General features: G+C 37.6%; 2 protein-coding genes across 2 annotated transcripts; one reads left to right on the top strand and one right to left on the bottom strand.

Annotated features, from left to right (window-relative positions):
- Window positions 1–875: 875 nt before the first annotated feature.
- Window positions 876–5932, bottom strand: LOC116258057 (transcription termination factor MTERF9, chloroplastic). Its single transcript, XM_031635133.2, has 6 exons — window positions 5232–5932; window positions 3775–3865; window positions 3508–3698; window positions 2738–3430; window positions 2191–2655; window positions 876–1314 (listed from the first exon to the last, which is right to left on the bottom strand). The coding sequence occupies exons 1-5, from the start codon at window positions 5523–5525 to the stop codon at window positions 2329–2331; spliced, it is 1596 nt and encodes a 531-aa protein (XP_031490993.1). The 5' UTR covers window positions 5526–5932; the 3' UTR covers window positions 876–1314; window positions 2191–2328.
- A 1770-nt stretch (window positions 5933–7702) lies between these two features.
- Window positions 7703–12545, top strand: LOC116257291 (ergosterol biosynthetic protein 28). The gene is made up of 3 exons (XM_031633903.2): window positions 7703–8177; window positions 8988–9194; window positions 12298–12545. Exons 1-3 carry the CDS (start codon window positions 8063–8065, stop codon window positions 12363–12365), a joined length of 390 nt encoding a protein of 129 aa, XP_031489763.1. The 5' UTR covers window positions 7703–8062; the 3' UTR covers window positions 12366–12545.
- Window positions 12546–15716: the final 3171 nt, after the last annotated feature.

The following is a 15716-nucleotide window of genomic DNA, read 5'->3' as shown; positions in this document are numbered from 1 at the left end:
ATTTTATAGAATGTTATGACTTAGAGTCTTAGGACTTGGAGTTTTAGGAATTAGATTACATCACAATTTGATAAGTTCAAAACATAAAGTTATCATCTTTCATGATTCAACGATAATATCTCCTCAAATTGATGAATCCTCGGTTATTTTTTATAAAACTAAGCAAAATCTCTCCCTCCCACGTCTCTTGGAGTCTTTAAATACAAGAAGAAAGAGAGGGAGGAGTGTTTAAACTTAAAAAATTAAAGAATTTTGTGTTTTATCCCATATTATACGATACGGTGGGCGATACGCTTACGCGCGTATCGTACAGGTTTTTAGACCTATACAGTACGTACGGATAACATTGGTTTGATATTCTCAAATGAAAATTCCAAAATTTCTCTTATGTTGTTTGATGGGCTTGACAAATGTCTCTGGGAAAAAATTTTACCGTCATCTTTTAGTTCACGATCCTCTTCAGTGTCTTGCTAATTCCAAATGCAACTACTTCCGGATTCCTGGCATCAAATTCAACATGGGTTATAAGGAGTTGCTTGACGTGTCTGTTCATCCCAGGATCTACTTTCTCTCATTAAATCAATTTAAAATAATCTGTGTCTGCCGTCCTGAGCCAAACAGGGTTCATAAGACAACATAAACTAAACCAGCTGATTAGCTTTGCAGAATCTAACAAGCTAAATGAGTTCACAACCTTGAAGGCTCATTATATCTTTGCTTTTTCTTCTCTTTTACTACACATTGACAAATTCCAAGCGAACTTTAGTTAAAGGGTTCACTAAAGAAGAGCAATTGCACTCGTTAAATCAAGGTGCAGAATACAAATCAAAGGCAACTTTATCGGTTATAACTTCTAAGTACTCTTTAGATCAAGGTGCAGAATACAAATCAAAGACAACTTTATTGGTTCTAAGTTCGAACAAGACACATTACGTTAACATATACATTTCATCACTGTGAAATATGTCCTGAAAGTGGTTGACAGATATAAGAACAGCTTCAGAAGAGAAGCAATTTTTACATTGTGAATCAGATTTCAGCAAGTACATCAACACAAACTAAATACAAAACCATTATACAAGAGAGTCAAAACTAACAAAAAGGGCTCTCAAGGGTTCATAATCTATCTAGTCTTTCACCTAGAAACCACTTCTACCGGCATCACTGAACTACAAAATTTCGCATATATGTAGCGAAGGGGGGTAGGGGGTTGTCCGTCAACTGCATCAAGGAAACTTGCCGTAAATCTCAATGCTTCAATCAACTTGACAGATGCCAAAACGTGCCTTTGTTAGATAGGAAGTAGAAACGCCACTGCCATGAAACAAGCAACAAATCAGATAGCCAGAAGATGAAGATATGCAACAAATCAGATAGCCAGAAGATGAAGATATGCAGCTTACGAAGCGAGAATCTTTGGAGTACATCTACATGCATGACGATAATGAGATAGAAGCTTAAAACAATCCTTCAATTTGTGAATTGCCTTTTAGTTTATATATTCAGTGGACCAATTTGCAATAGATCCACCGACATATTATGACCCTTGAAAGGCCACTGAAAGAATCAGAACCTCTGATAGAGACATGAACGAACAAACAAGATAGAAAACTTGAAACATCGGTCAAAAAATGATAAGGCTCCTAATCAAAGACCGATTATAATAAAATCATTGTCACAAATATAATTCTGGTGTTTCTCTCGGTAAGCTCCTTATCCGGGTTTTTCTTTTTCAAGCCATAATCATTCTTGTAAAAAACTTGGAAAAATTTTGACAAAAAATAAAAAAAGTTTCTAAAAATTAGGCAAAAGAAAATAAATGAGAAACTAATAAGAAGACACAAAAACCCAGATAAAGTGATAAAAATAAGGTTTCAATGATGATAAAATGATGGTAAGTAATTTAGTTTAAAGTTAAATTTGGATCCATGATGATATTAAAAAAAAAGGAGCACATTGTGGAAAAAATGCAGAAAAATAGTGGCAATTTTTTTTCATGTTTTTTTCAAAGATACAGGATTTTTTTCTGCTTTTCTCATTTTTTTGTTATATCATAATATTTTCGAATATATCGCAATATTTGTGATGCTGATAAAATATAACCACAAGAAAATGGTTAGCAGCCTCCCAACTAATGAACTCAAAACAATTCACAGATTAGATACATGATGGAAGAAACCAAGCACTTACTGTTAGGCAAGAAGTACTGATCCAGATAACAAGCAGGATCCTCATATCAACCTTCAGGGCATATCCCGCCACTTGGCGACTCATCTTATAGAATCCACAAATGCCTGCAGCTTCAATAAGCACTATGATCACAGCTTGTCATTGATTTCTACGAGTCTGCTGGTACTTCTTTGCAAAATCTGTGAGTAGTAAGGACTGTCTGAACTCTAGATACTTGTCTAAACTTGTTCCAGCCATTCTCTGACAAAAACTTTCGTCAGTAAGAACGAATGAACTCAAAGGAAATGGCCCTTTTGGCGCCTTCTTCAATGAAACCAAGAACTTGTGACGAGGCCGAATTCTTTGCTCAAGTGATAGACTGAAGTACGTGGGATATTTTGACAAGGAACGGACCTCATTCTGGAGTTCATTAACTAAGTACAAGTATTTTGGTCTTAAATTGTTTTCCAGTGAAAGGGAGAGAACCTAGAAAGAAACATACGTTGTTAAAAGATACCATGTTAAACCAGAAAGTCACAATGAACTTAAGAAAGTCAAAGAAGGTTACCTGAGTAATACTGGTCAACATTTTCAGGATTTCCGGATTTCGCATTCCGATGCTCCTCAAGAAGTTGATTCTTGGCAAAATTCCATCTTCAATGCTGTAGTGAAGAAGCTGTGGATGCTTTTTTACCATTTTCGCTATGCATTGTTTTGATGCCCCCAGTTCCCTGGAGAGAAAAGAGAATCGGGATCGCCAGGAGTTGTCTATTTTTTGAACCAGAATCTGTGGGCTCAACTGAACAACTTTGCCCAAATCTTCCTGGCTAAGACCAACCTCCTCAACCAGATACTTGACTGTTGGCTTTAATGAATGCTCTATGCTATAAGAAAGTAGAGATGGAGCAGCAGCAATTACCTGCCCAACTTTAGAATCAGGCACACCAATGTCTGTCAAAAATACAACATGCGGCTTCAGAATATTGTCAATGGTGTACTCCAAAACCTGAGGCTGCCTCAGAATTATCTTAGCAACATCCCTCTGCTTGACACCAACACTCAACAAGTATTCTAGTCTTTCACGTGCAGAAGCAACATTTATCTGGAGACTGGGCATGTGCCTTTCATATATTTGGACGAAGTGGGACTCTTTTAAACCAAATGTGCTCAAGTACTGAATCAAGGGAAACCATTTTTCATCAAAATCCAATTCCTCCAACATTTGAAGGAGTTTGCTTTCTGTCATGGTACCAAGCTGATCCTGGAAGCAACAGAAACACAAAGTCAGATAGATTTATGAATCCAAAACATGTATTTGAGATTCTTACAAGGAAATACCTTTCTGATACTGTTTTTGCATGCAGACCCTGCCCTTTGATATCTCGCCATTATAGAAGCATCTCTGGTATTTATCTTATCCGGGATGTTTCTGTCCTGTTTAACCTCTCTAATGTAAGTTGAACTGGTATTGGTATTTATTAATGTCCCGCATTTGCTATTCCGATCTGGAAGTGAAGGCCTCCAAATGCCTGTTCATATTGCAGAAGAAACTAAGCAACATCTAAATTTCTCACAAGCTTCCCAACATACACTAAAAATTTATACCTTGACGAAGGTCCTTCCTGGAATCAAGACCCATTGATGTAGAACTAGCACTAGAATTAACATCATTTTCGCTACTTTGAAGAGGTTCATCCTGAAAGAAAGTTTATACAAGTCAATCAATCAATACACACAAAAGAGATGGATCCATATGCAGAATACGACTAAGCCATCCCAGGTTAACACTGACAGTTTCAAAAACTTGAGACACAGGGCATGTATACCAATTAGCTGCCAAAAAGGTGTTTGCATTTTCATCAGTGAACACTGGATCCTTTCCTAGGATAACAACAGCAGATAGGTGTTTCACAGGAAGCAGGGCATACTCTCCCTTCACAAGATCAAGTGATAAAAGGGAATGAGAGCCATCCTCTTTCGTGCCAGTGTTGCCTAAATTGGCCTTCAGCAAAATGATACTTTCTTCAAAAAACTCAGAAGTTTCATTTACCAAAACACACAGAGGGTGTAAAAGCCAATAAAAACGTCACAAAATACAATGGAAAATACAATATGGTGAATGTTGCAATGCCCTGAAATGCAGTGGAGTTAACGCATGTTACGGTAAAGGTAAAATACACATAACAGAGGCAGAAACTTGTCTTGATGCTTGGTGTGACCATGTAGAAAAGAAAATCTCATCTCAATAAAATGCATGATAAATTTGCTAACAACAAAACTGGCACGCAATGACCATGTTTGGCTAATGAGAAAATCCTAACCACATCATGTGCATCATAAAACATTGTTAGATTAGTTACCCACTTAATATCTACACACAATATGGGTTAAAGAAAATAAAAACAGTAAGAAAAAGGGTAGTAAAACAGAAGACCTCACACAATTAGCAAATAGTTCGGCCCTCTTGCTTTACGAAAGCCAACCCTAGTAAGTTCCTTACAGAGCAATGAATTCTGCAAAATCCATGGGGCTTAAGCCATGGAGGAATAAGGGTGGATTTTACTTGACAATAAATGTTGTGCATTCCTTTCGAATCAACAGTACCATGCCTTCGAGGGTTCACCAGACCACTGAACAATCTCATCCTCAAGCAATATAAAAGAAGGTTGGAGAAAAAAAGGAAGGAAGAGTTGTTGCAATTCTGCAAGCCTCCACAAAAACCAAAGATTTTGTGGAACCCAAGACTTCCTCCAAGTTACAATTACAAAGTTATCATAACGAATTCAATGATGCCAATTTCATTCACTAACACTCTGACACATATGGTAGCCGGAAAACCCCCATTCATTTCCCAAAGAACCACAAGGAGATAAGTTAACCAGCAAAATGTACAGTATAAAATCAACCTCCCATATCCTCCAATGCTAATTTCTTCCAATGAATTTCAGAAAGTTAAAAAGAAGAGAAGGAAGAACAAGAGCTGCTCAAGAACATATACCAAAGAAGACGACATCGACCAACAAACTAAAAACCCCCAACACACGAGAGAGAGAGGGACTCACGCCCGAAGCATCCGAGAAACCTTTACCATCTTCACTCTCATCGTCGTCGGAGGCGTAGAGCTGATACCCACTTCGGGATTTCCGATTGTTTTTAAGAATCCGGTGGTTGGAATGGGAGGAGAAGACGACGACCACTCTGCTTCTGCACCCGCCCCTCCCCTTCATACCCCTCGGGAATTCCACTTGTCTACCAAACCTGGACGCCGTCCTCAAGTGGCTGGTGGAGGCCGAGAAGAGTAGCGAATAAATGAGGGGCGTCGACCGGAGGAGGTCGGAACCACCAGCAACCGCCATGGGGCGAACAGAAGAGGAATGCACAAGAAAATCCTCCTCCGCCGCCAATCCAAGCTAAGTGTTCCGCAATGCCCACCTTGAGAACAAGCTTCCTCACCCTCCCTCCGTTATCCTGTTCTCCGCCTTCCCATCACATCTCCTCCGTCTTAGCCAGTGATTTGGAGAGAGAGCGAGAGAGCGAATCAAGAAACAAGTACTTGTTAAATGCAGAGAACAAAGCCGGGATGTGTGTGTGAAGCTGAAGCAGACCACGTCTCTGGTCACGTCTGTATCTCTCCCTCTCTCTTTCACTCTCAACATGGACGCATGGATTTCATTTTCGACACAGGCGACCCAGGTACAGAAAGACTCGGTTTCTCAACCCCCGGAATCGGCAAGTGCCCATAGGACCTGGTGGAGCCATGGAAGAACCAGAGTTCCTAACCGAGAGTAGGATGTTCCCAATATTAATAGAGAGTAGGGTGTCCCAAATTTTAATCGAGAGTAGGGTGTTCCAAATTTTAATCGAGAGTATGTTGTCAATGTCCCGAAATTTCGGACTGAAATCGAGTCTGGTTAGTCAGATTCTACTAGAAAATTAACAACTGTTCATTAAAGAACCAAAGAACATGTCTCATTCTAACAAATATCCTACATATAAAGGTCTGAATTTGGTTTCTATTTTATACAGTATCTGATTAGTAGAACTTTGTGGCAATTTAGAGGCGTTTGCCACGATAATACTGCCTTCTTCGAAACTTTATGTCCCTAGTATGGCAAATGATGCCGATGCTTACACACACATACAAACTATATACATATACCATGACCACTTCTGTAAGGAATAAAAACTAAACCCATTAAATTTGTGTTAAAGAGTGTTCTAAACAAAATATGAATCATGTGTTTATAAACACTAATTTTATATAAATCATATTTTAGTTCAAGTTGTTTTTGTGAAAAAGGAAATTATTTGTACTATCAAAATTTTGATGTTGTAAGAGACCTTTGTTTTTTGGATTATTATTAAAGTAAAAAATGACTAACTTAATACGTTTCTCACCAAATTACTTTTTAGATCATAGTCATAAGATTAGATGAAAAATTATTTTAGTCATTAACTTCAATAGGTCAAGTTTTTGTCTCTTACCCAAGTAATATGGTTTATATATATATACACATATAATCTTTGAATTTCTCCGTTTAGATGGATGAAGAAATCCCACTTCCTCTCGTAGCATACCAAGCATACCACTCGATGTATTGCATCACACGATGTGTTTAATCATACATGCCCCATGTAAGGCATTGAGCTGCTGTGATTAGAGTAAGATACAGATAGGCTAGCATATTTCACATTCTATCTCTCTTGATATATATATATATATATATATATATATATATACATACCAAGCATACCACTCGATGTATTGCATCACACGATGTGTTTAATCATACATGTCCCATGTAAGGCATTGAGCTGCTGTGATTAGAGTAAGATACAGATAGGCTAGCATATTTCACATTCTATCTCTCTTGATATATATATATATATATATATAAACAGACTATATTGGCATTAAATAACGGTTTATGATGCGGTGATGCCATGGTGTATGTTAGCTTTGGATACAATTTGGTCCTTTTAGTAATGCGTTTTCAAATTTAGTTATTCTACAATATTTGACTTTATATATATTGTTTTACTTTTATTCAAGTGCTTTCATATGATTTAACTTTTATTCAAGTGCTTTCCAATTATATCTAAGGCCCAAAACCACTTAAAAAGCATAATCTCCTTAACTGATTGTGTAAAGCCGTAAAGTACATTGATAAACAAATGAATGACTTGGTTAGCAAGTCTACTTGATAAATGGAAGCGTTAGGTGATATCATTTGAAGGATGAAATGAAGCGGATCATTAAGATGTCAACTAAATCCGTTCTCCTTGTTGTGATGGCTGTACTTCCAACTAAACGTTACCTTTAAGATCATTTTGAGAGCAAGAGAAAATTCTCCCAGATACGAGCAATTTCATGGTTTGTAATTGTGGATATAGATTGTTTGGTAATGGTTGACCGATGAGTCTGTGAACTTGTAAGAAAAAATATAGAGTAACCCATGAGCAGATATGGGTTTGAAACGTCCATTGATTGGAAAAATGTAATCATGAAAATGAGGATCAAACTTGACAGAATGGAAGAAAAATTTAGACCAGAAAACCATTTCTTTTCAGATATGCTTGTAAAATTTGATGTTTGATTCTTGTCGAATATAGTCATTTGCTGTGCATTGATGCTTTTTTTTGTTCGATCATCGATGCCTGGAAAGGGATTTGTTGATGCGTTTAAGAACTTCCCCAAAATAATTTGTTGTTTGGTATTCTGTAAACCGTCGCCATTTTGTCGTTACTGCAAATCTTTTGCGACTACGGTGAAATACCCAGAGGCAGCAGTGTCAAGCTGCAGCTGACGACGCTAGGGGGCAGAGGTGGTGGTGGCATTTGACGCGACGCGACAGAGAGAGAGAGGGAGAGAGAGAGAGAGAGAGGTGTGGGAATGGAGGCGCTAGGTTGGTGGTTGATGCTGGTGGGGTCTCTTCGCCTCGCCTCCGTCTGGTTCGGCTACTTCGACATCTGGGCTCTCCGCCTCGCCGTCTACTCCAAATCCTCCCGTCAGTCTCTGTCTCTCTCACATTGTAGCTGCTTGCAAGCGATGCTTCCCATTATTTGCATGTGGTGGTTTTCTCATGTCTCTGCGCTTGGCCTTGCTAGGTTTCTGGGTCCCAGTGCGTTCTTTGATTTGTTTATGATGTTGGTTTTCCATTTAGCTTCTGTCTTGGAAGAAATGAATATTGAGCTCTTCTAGATCTGTTGTTGTATTCATGCAGTTGGTTCCATTTAGCCCTTATTTGGGGGAAATTCATTTTGCATTCTCCTTCTGCAACTCGAGCCGAGCAGTTCTATATTATATGTAGAAAAGGAAACTTTTTTGGTCGTTTTTGAGCGGAACTAACTGCCTCAAGTATCTCCTGTCGACCATGCCCCTTCGTTCCATATATATCGAAAAGCCTTGAGTGCCAATTTTTCTCATTTTTCCATTCTCCTATTTCTTCCCCTTTTCTCTGTTTTTTGTCGTCTGTTTATATATATGAGTTTTTCTTAAAAGTGGCTCAGTTGTGCTGGTTATCACTTAGACATAAGTGTGTGAAATAATTGTGGGGGTCGTCTTTCTTCAATTCCTTGCCTCTTGCTTATTCAATATTGGATGGTATAGAGCAGTTTTTTCCTTTTCGATTATGCTCCCTGGTTTACATCCTCGCATAACTTTTTACGTTTGTTGTTTGATATGTTGAAGCTACAAGAAGTTTGTCTTTCTTTTTTTTAATTTTATTTGATTGCTAATTAGACCTATTCGCAGCATGTTCTCCACAGATGTGGTAATTTTTATGATTTGCTTTGTAAAACCTGGGTTCTCTGTGCAGTTACCGAAGTGCACGGAAGGACATTTGGAGTGTGGACACTTTTGACTTGCACACTTTGCTTCCTCTGCGCATTTAATCTAGAGAACAAGCCTCTCTACCTTGCCACGTTTCTTTCTTTTATTTACGCGCTGGGCCATTTCGTCAGTGAGTACTTGATATATGAAACCATGGCAATCACAAACCTTACGACAGTTGGTTTCTTTGCTGGTATGTGTTCTTTCTTGGTGCTTCTAATTTGATATTGTGTTTTAAAAAATTTCTGTTATTTTCCAGATTTTAATATGAAACCGATCAAAATTTTTCTCCTTATCTGAATTGTCTTTACTAAGAACATTTAAACTTCTCAGCAAAAGCTAGATGCTGCAGCAAGTCTGAGCAATAGTTTCTCTCTACGTTAATTCTTCAAGCCAGGCCGTTAAGAGAAGCTTATGATAATTCATAAAAGAAATAGGGACAGGAGCATGCAAAAATAGAAATGTGAAAAAAAAAACTCCTTGAGATGAATGCAGCTTCTCTTTGTGGTTTGTTTCAAGTTTGAATTTAATTTCTAGCTTGAGACTGGGAATTGGAAATTCTTAAAAGTTATATTGATCTAGTTAGATGGCCTTTAATTTTATGTGAATAGCGTGGGTTTGTAGACAGACCTACAATCTGCTTCAGATTTATAAGACTGTAGGAAATATTGTCTATGTATAAGGCACAAGCTTATGGCATGTCATCCATTTCAAAACCTTTGTTTGGGATTTCATGCCAAGTATCCAAGAAACCTGCTGATAATTCCTGAAAGCACTGTCATGAATGTTGTTCTTGACAAGAACTTCTCCAAAGTATGGTTTTCAAAAAAAAAAAAAAAGTTGAGTCCAAACTGTGACTTGAAATTGTATAGAATATAGATCAATAGAATAGGTTAGGAAATACTAGACTTTCTGTCCTGGTGTTTCAAGCAAAAATATAAAAGAAAACAACTGAAAAATTGTTTTAGAGCATAAAAGGAACACTGTAAAAGAAATCATATAAATGAAAATACGAAAGGTAGTAATAAGGATGGCCATGATCCGATTCCTAAGTACATCTGTCACTTGTGAAATCAACAGCCCAATATCCTGTGTAGGCCTTCTTTAGAACAGCTGATTCCTTTAAGTTAACAACGTCAGTTTATATTTGCTGCCGGTGTTGGGTTCAGGCTGCCTAAGTGTAAGCAAGTTCTTATGCAACTTTACTTCAGGTGGTCCAGTTTTCTATATAGGTGAACAATCAAAAAGGGAAAAAAAGAAGTGCTTGTGTTTCTCCTGGAAAAGTACCTTACATGCATGAGCATTGTATCATGTTGGTTATGTCTAGCATGTGCACTGCATTCCAAGGTGCTGAGTGATTTTTTGTTAACTCAGAGTTGGCCTTTTTGAGTAATAGCAAGTAGAATTGCCAATTGCATGGAAAGTGTTACTATTTGGGAATAAAGTGGTGAGGTCCCATATGCCAGTTGGTTATATAAAAAAGAAAAGATTGAATTGGTTTCCATTTCTGAGTTGTTGATTAGTGGGGAAAAGATATGGAAGCACTATAAGATCTTAGGTTTGAATTTTGGTAAAACTCAGTGGTCAAAGAATATAATGCTGTCAATCTTTTTGCTAATCGCTTGATGATACCTTGCAAATATGAGATGTGTTAGTGGAGGATGAAGCTTAGCTGGTTGTATGACTCCAAAACCAAGCTGTTGAAATATCAATTCAATCCAGATAATCAATTTAACTGAATATGTTCAGGTAGGTTAGATCCTATCCAAACTTAGATACAACCTTTGGAGGCATTAAAAAGACATTATCGTGTATTCTAAAGGGCAGAGTATGTCGAAAATTCCTGAATTTGGAAAAGAAACTTATAAATTAAAAAGTAGAATGGACTGAATGCAAGAAATATGTGTAGCTAATGGTTTTGACTTTCGATGAAATAGGAATATTCACCTTTATTTCTAGGTTCTTTGTCTGATCTTGTTTGGCAGCTAGCAAACTTAACTCGATCACATTGTAATTGGTTAATTTTGTGAACACCTAAATGCTAATTTATCATGTGCACTGGATGGCATCCTTTTTTCAAGGTAAAACTTATCTGTATTTTGGGAGGACTGAGAAGCTTCCAGGACTGTGCCTTGAAGTACAATCATTAACTCATTTTTTCAAAGGACACTTAAGATGTCTATGTTATATAGGATGTAGATTGCTCATGCTTCAAACTATAGCCCTTTCTGAAACCCTGTTGAACAATCTATGTTTGCCTTAAAACGGTATAGCAATTGATTTTTGCATTTTAGAACTTGGATCGTGATTTTTTGTCTATGGTTGTTTCTCAGACAAGTAATCTGGACTCAAAAATATGGAAATTGGATTTTCTTAGGGAATACTAAGGATTCCTGATAATGGAATTCAGATAATAAGTGGAGATATAGAGGGCTTTTTATTCCTGTTCATGGATCTCCTAGAATGGGGCATTCTCTGCCTGGCATTCCAGGAGTGGAAAGAATGAACACTAGGGCCTGCATTTGCTTTGTAATAAATGGATGCTCTGGTAACTGTGGCCATCTGTTCCTCACTGTCCGAGGGCATTCCATGTTTGCATTAATGTCTGATTTGCAGAATGCTGGGAATCAAACACTCTCTAGGTTTTGATGACATTACAAAAGATTAGTTTTCTGTGTGGAGCAGTTTGCAGTGAATGCGGGTTGACGCTGGTTGTCCTATTCATCTGCATCGTGTAGGAATCTCAAGTTATTCATACCCCAGATTAATAATAATATCTTGGAGAATTTTCCTAGTGGTTGATGATGAATATTTTCATTGTGAAGCCATTACAGCTTCTTGCTCAAAATAGGTCCAAATATATTGCCGTGAAAATCCAGTCTAACATGCATCCAACAAGTGGTGAAAGAGGAGAAACTCAACCTAATCGAGCTTAGCTTAGAAACATATGTTTTTTTTTGGCATCCAACGCAAGTTGGAGGATAAGGATCATAGTGGAATAGTATTGAAGTCAACATGTCAAAGGTGTTTCGTTTCCCTTTGTCTCTTCTATATATCTTATTTGAAAAGGTGTAACGGCTTCAGTTCTTGATCATGGTTTGCAAAGAAGTTAGATTTAATAATTTTGCAGGTCAGACTGCATTCAAGTATCTTATCCTGTTGGCCTGGCTTGCCCATGTGCAAACAAGCCTGATTGGAAGGCCATTGTTGTTTAGAACCATCATCCATATTTTAGTATATATCAAAATTTGGTTTCTAATGCAATCCATGTCTCACTTCCAAATGGTGTGAATCAGGTACATCGATCCTTTGGATGATCATCAGGTGGAATGCTCATAAACCTCAAGCAATGAAGCAGGAATAAACCATGTCATTGTTTTGTATATGCAGAGAGGACTAGCCTAGCTGATATCTGTTGAGTGGTCTACTGTCACAAACCTTTTGTCTCTCTGGTTACTCTGCTACCCTTTACCTCATGTTTGTTTGTTAAGCATATGAAAGATTGTCCTGTCAATGCACTTGAAATACGGGTCTCTTTGTTCGATTCCTTTTGCAGTTACTCAACTGCGAGCAAATTTTTTTTTTGGGTGCACCAAATTGCTTAGTGAGGGTTAATGTAGAAGGTAATTTTCAGACCCAAAAAGTTCGTTTGGTGGGGTGGACCACCAAGCTGTTGGATACGGTTATATTTTGACTCTCATGGGTTTCCGTAACCTCTTGCCAAGCTGAAGAAGTTTGTGTGCTTCTTTGGGTTGGGTAGATACATTTAGAGGATTTTACTGTTTCCCCAACGGCTACAGGTTTAGGTTTGCATTTCTGATTTGTTTGCGGTATGAAAATGTGATTTCCTGATAAAAGTTTAGATATCCATGTTATGTTCGACATTGTTTTTGAGTTTGTACAAGGCCGAGTTACTTATGATGCCTGTCGAATGTGTAACCTTGGATTAGCCTCAATATAATAGGGTATGTGTAATTCTTTCTGCAAAGTTCTATGTTGTCCTTTCTTTCTTCTCAACTGCTAAGATGGGTTGGGCAGATTCCTTCGAGTTCATTGAACACACAACTGATATAAGACCAGCAACAGGAAAGTGCAACCTGCTGGCTTACAAGGGTAGAGGGAGGATGCCGTAAGGTTGATTTTCTTTCCAACGGTAATTTTCAAAGCACAAGCCTGTAACAGCGAATGAGTGGATAGAAGAGGATTCAGATCTTTTATTATAAATGCTTTTAATGTGGTTGCTTGACAAGAAGTAAATAAAACCAGTCAAAGGTTGCAACTAGAAGGCAAAACTCTCACTGCGATCTGAGATTCTGAATAACATTGAGTATATTATGTGAAAGCAGAGAAGGGAGAATACAAAACACAAGCTATTTCCTCTCTTTACGTTCTCCTCCAACAGAAGAGTTTGGTACTCAGATATCTAGTTAGCTGAATCAACCAGTTCTGAACTGAATGGAAAAAACACAGAGCTAAGAAAACCCAATCCGCGGTATCTTAAGTAAATGATAGTAATATCTTAAGGAAAAATACAATAATAACACTTCTGTTTGGACGCACACATGTAGATGGGCTATCAATCGCACATCGTATCAGCTGTTCTTGTATTATCTCATAGCCAACATTGCAGTAATTGTTTTTTATTTCAGTCAAAAGTAAACACTTTGCATATAACTGCTAATGTGAGAAACTATCTTTTAACAATTATATAATTGTAACAATGCTATTTACATCTTAAACATAAACCAGATCAAATTTCCTCACCATTCCATGCTTTTAAAAAATACTAAATCTCTCTTTGTTATGTCAAGACATGCTTTTCTTGAGGACATTTGATAAAAAGAACATTGTGCTATTGGAACACATGGTGTTATAATGCTCGTCTAAAAAATCAGTATGCTATTCTTAAATCCAACAACAAATAGCTGGACATAATCACATAGGAATATAGTATTTTTTGCAGCACGTATTCTAAAAACATGTGTTATTAGTTGCTCTCTCTGGCTCGTATCTGTCTCTGCCATTAAAAGAGTGCCTTAGAAGGAAAGATGATAGAAAATGGTTCCTGATACGGCAAGGTTCTGGTTGGTTTACGGATGCTCCACCAACAGGCAGTAGAGGAAGTATTTCTATTCCTACAGTTAGGCAGATGATGCAGGAGTTCCTGGTTGATCTCAAGCCTGCCTTCATAAGCAAGGAGAAGATTTAATGGTGTGATCCAGTGACACATGTGTGTGTTTGGCAACAAGAACATTGTGTCCAGGACTAAATTTTCTTAAAAGAAATGGAACCAAGATGGAGATAGCTTGCACACTTCCTACCTACTATATAGAACATGCTTGGTTGGGGCTAAGTGGGTTTTATCTTTGCCAGTTTCGGATTTCCTTGCTTGGGGACATGGAATTTTTGTCTTTCGGTCTTGTATTTTAGAGCACGTTCCTTTCAATCTTTTTGGCAATCACATTTTGGGAGAGGCTCTCCCCAGCAGGTTAGAGAGAGAGAATGTGCAGTTAAAGAAAATTTTCAAATTGATTAAAGGAAAACGGTGCCATTTAGAGAGAGAAATGTATGTAGATAATTGGGGATTAATCAGGGAATTGAGATGCATTTAGCTAAATTTTCTACCCAAAACAGATTACCAAAACAATCATCTTCCTTCAAAAGCTTTTTCGACATCTGCCATGTTCCATCAGACTTTAAAATGACTAACACCCTTATGAATTCTTGAAACTCATGAAAATTTAGCAAAAGCCATTATCATTTTTGAAAAAAGCTTCAGATGATCATAGTATTTTCATCCACTTTCAGTAAGTAATATCAGAGAGAAACACACATATATATCTATCTATCAATTTCAGAAATGGGAAACTTTTGTCCAAATTTGAGACTAAATTCTCTCTCTCTCTCTCTCTAGATATTATATATATATCAGATGGCTACCAGATGTTTTCGGATAACAAAATCTTTTAAGACTGTCATTAGAAACACCATACAATGAATGGTTTAAGGTTTAGCAGCCACAGTCTTTAAATATTTAGCCATCCGGCAGCCTTCAGATTTCAATTTGTTTTATACATGTATATATAACCGGGGATGGAAACATAGTAAATGTTCATCCGACAGTAATAAGTACAGAGATCTCTCTCCCCTCTAGTGCAAGACAAAACATAGTAAATTGTTGACGAGAATGAGAAAAAAGGAGTCACAATGTCATTGGCAAATTAATCTTTTGGTGCTTGCATTATTTTGTGCATTGCATATTGATTCCCCATGATGAAACCCTAGCTGCAGGGGCTGAGCCAGAAACTTTACATGAGGAGGGCCAAATTAAAGTTTCTAAATTTTGACATAGACCGAACTATAATTTTTCAAAATTTTTATATAGAACAAGTAAAATTTTCTAACATTTACATGTAAGTTAAAAAAAAAAAAATTGAGGTGGGGACAGGGCCCATGCGGCCCCCCCTTGGCTCCGCTCCTCCTAGTTGTAAGTAGTGATCCAAACCCATGCCTTCAATGCATTTTTCATTGAGGAGTGAAGGCATTACTATTACTTGGACCCAGCCCTTAAGTGTATTTTTCCGTAGGTCAGAGCCGCTATGTGCACCTTTGAGCCAACATGTGGCTCGACCACTGCTTTACTGTACTTTGGTAAGGTTCTGCCTAACCCCCGCTTGCTACTGCAAGAAAAAAGCCGCATCCAAGGCGAAGGAGA

The sequence above is a fragment of the Nymphaea colorata genome, chromosome 7, assembly GCF_008831285.2.
Source record: "Nymphaea colorata isolate Beijing-Zhang1983 chromosome 7, ASM883128v2, whole genome shotgun sequence".
Taxonomy (NCBI): domain Eukaryota; kingdom Viridiplantae; phylum Streptophyta; class Magnoliopsida; order Nymphaeales; family Nymphaeaceae; genus Nymphaea; species Nymphaea colorata.
The sequence above is the reverse complement of the archived record's forward strand: the minus strand, read 5'-3'. Positions and strand labels throughout refer to the sequence as shown.

Coding starts and splice junctions, on each gene's coding strand:
- LOC116258057 (XM_031635133.2), bottom strand. CDS start 5,525: ATGGCGGTTGCTGGTGGTTCCGACCTCCTCCGGTCGACGCCCCTCATT. Junction 3,431..3,507: donor GCAAAAACAGTATCAGAAAG/GTATTTCCTTGT, acceptor TGTTGCTTCCAG/GATCAGCTTGGTACCATGAC. Junction 2,656..2,737: donor TGTTGACCAGTATTACTCAG/GTAACCTTCTTT, acceptor GTTTCTTTCTAG/GTTCTCTCCCTTTCACTGGA.
- LOC116257291 (XM_031633903.2), top strand. CDS start 8,063: ATGGAGGCGCTAGGTTGGTGGTTGATGCTGGTGGGGTCTCTTCGCCTC. Junction 8,178..8,987: donor CGTCTACTCCAAATCCTCCC/GTCAGTCTCTGT, acceptor TTCTCTGTGCAG/TTACCGAAGTGCACGGAAGG. Junction 9,195..12,297: donor GACAGTTGGTTTCTTTGCTG/GTATGTGTTCTT, acceptor GGTGTGAATCAG/GTACATCGATCCTTTGGATG.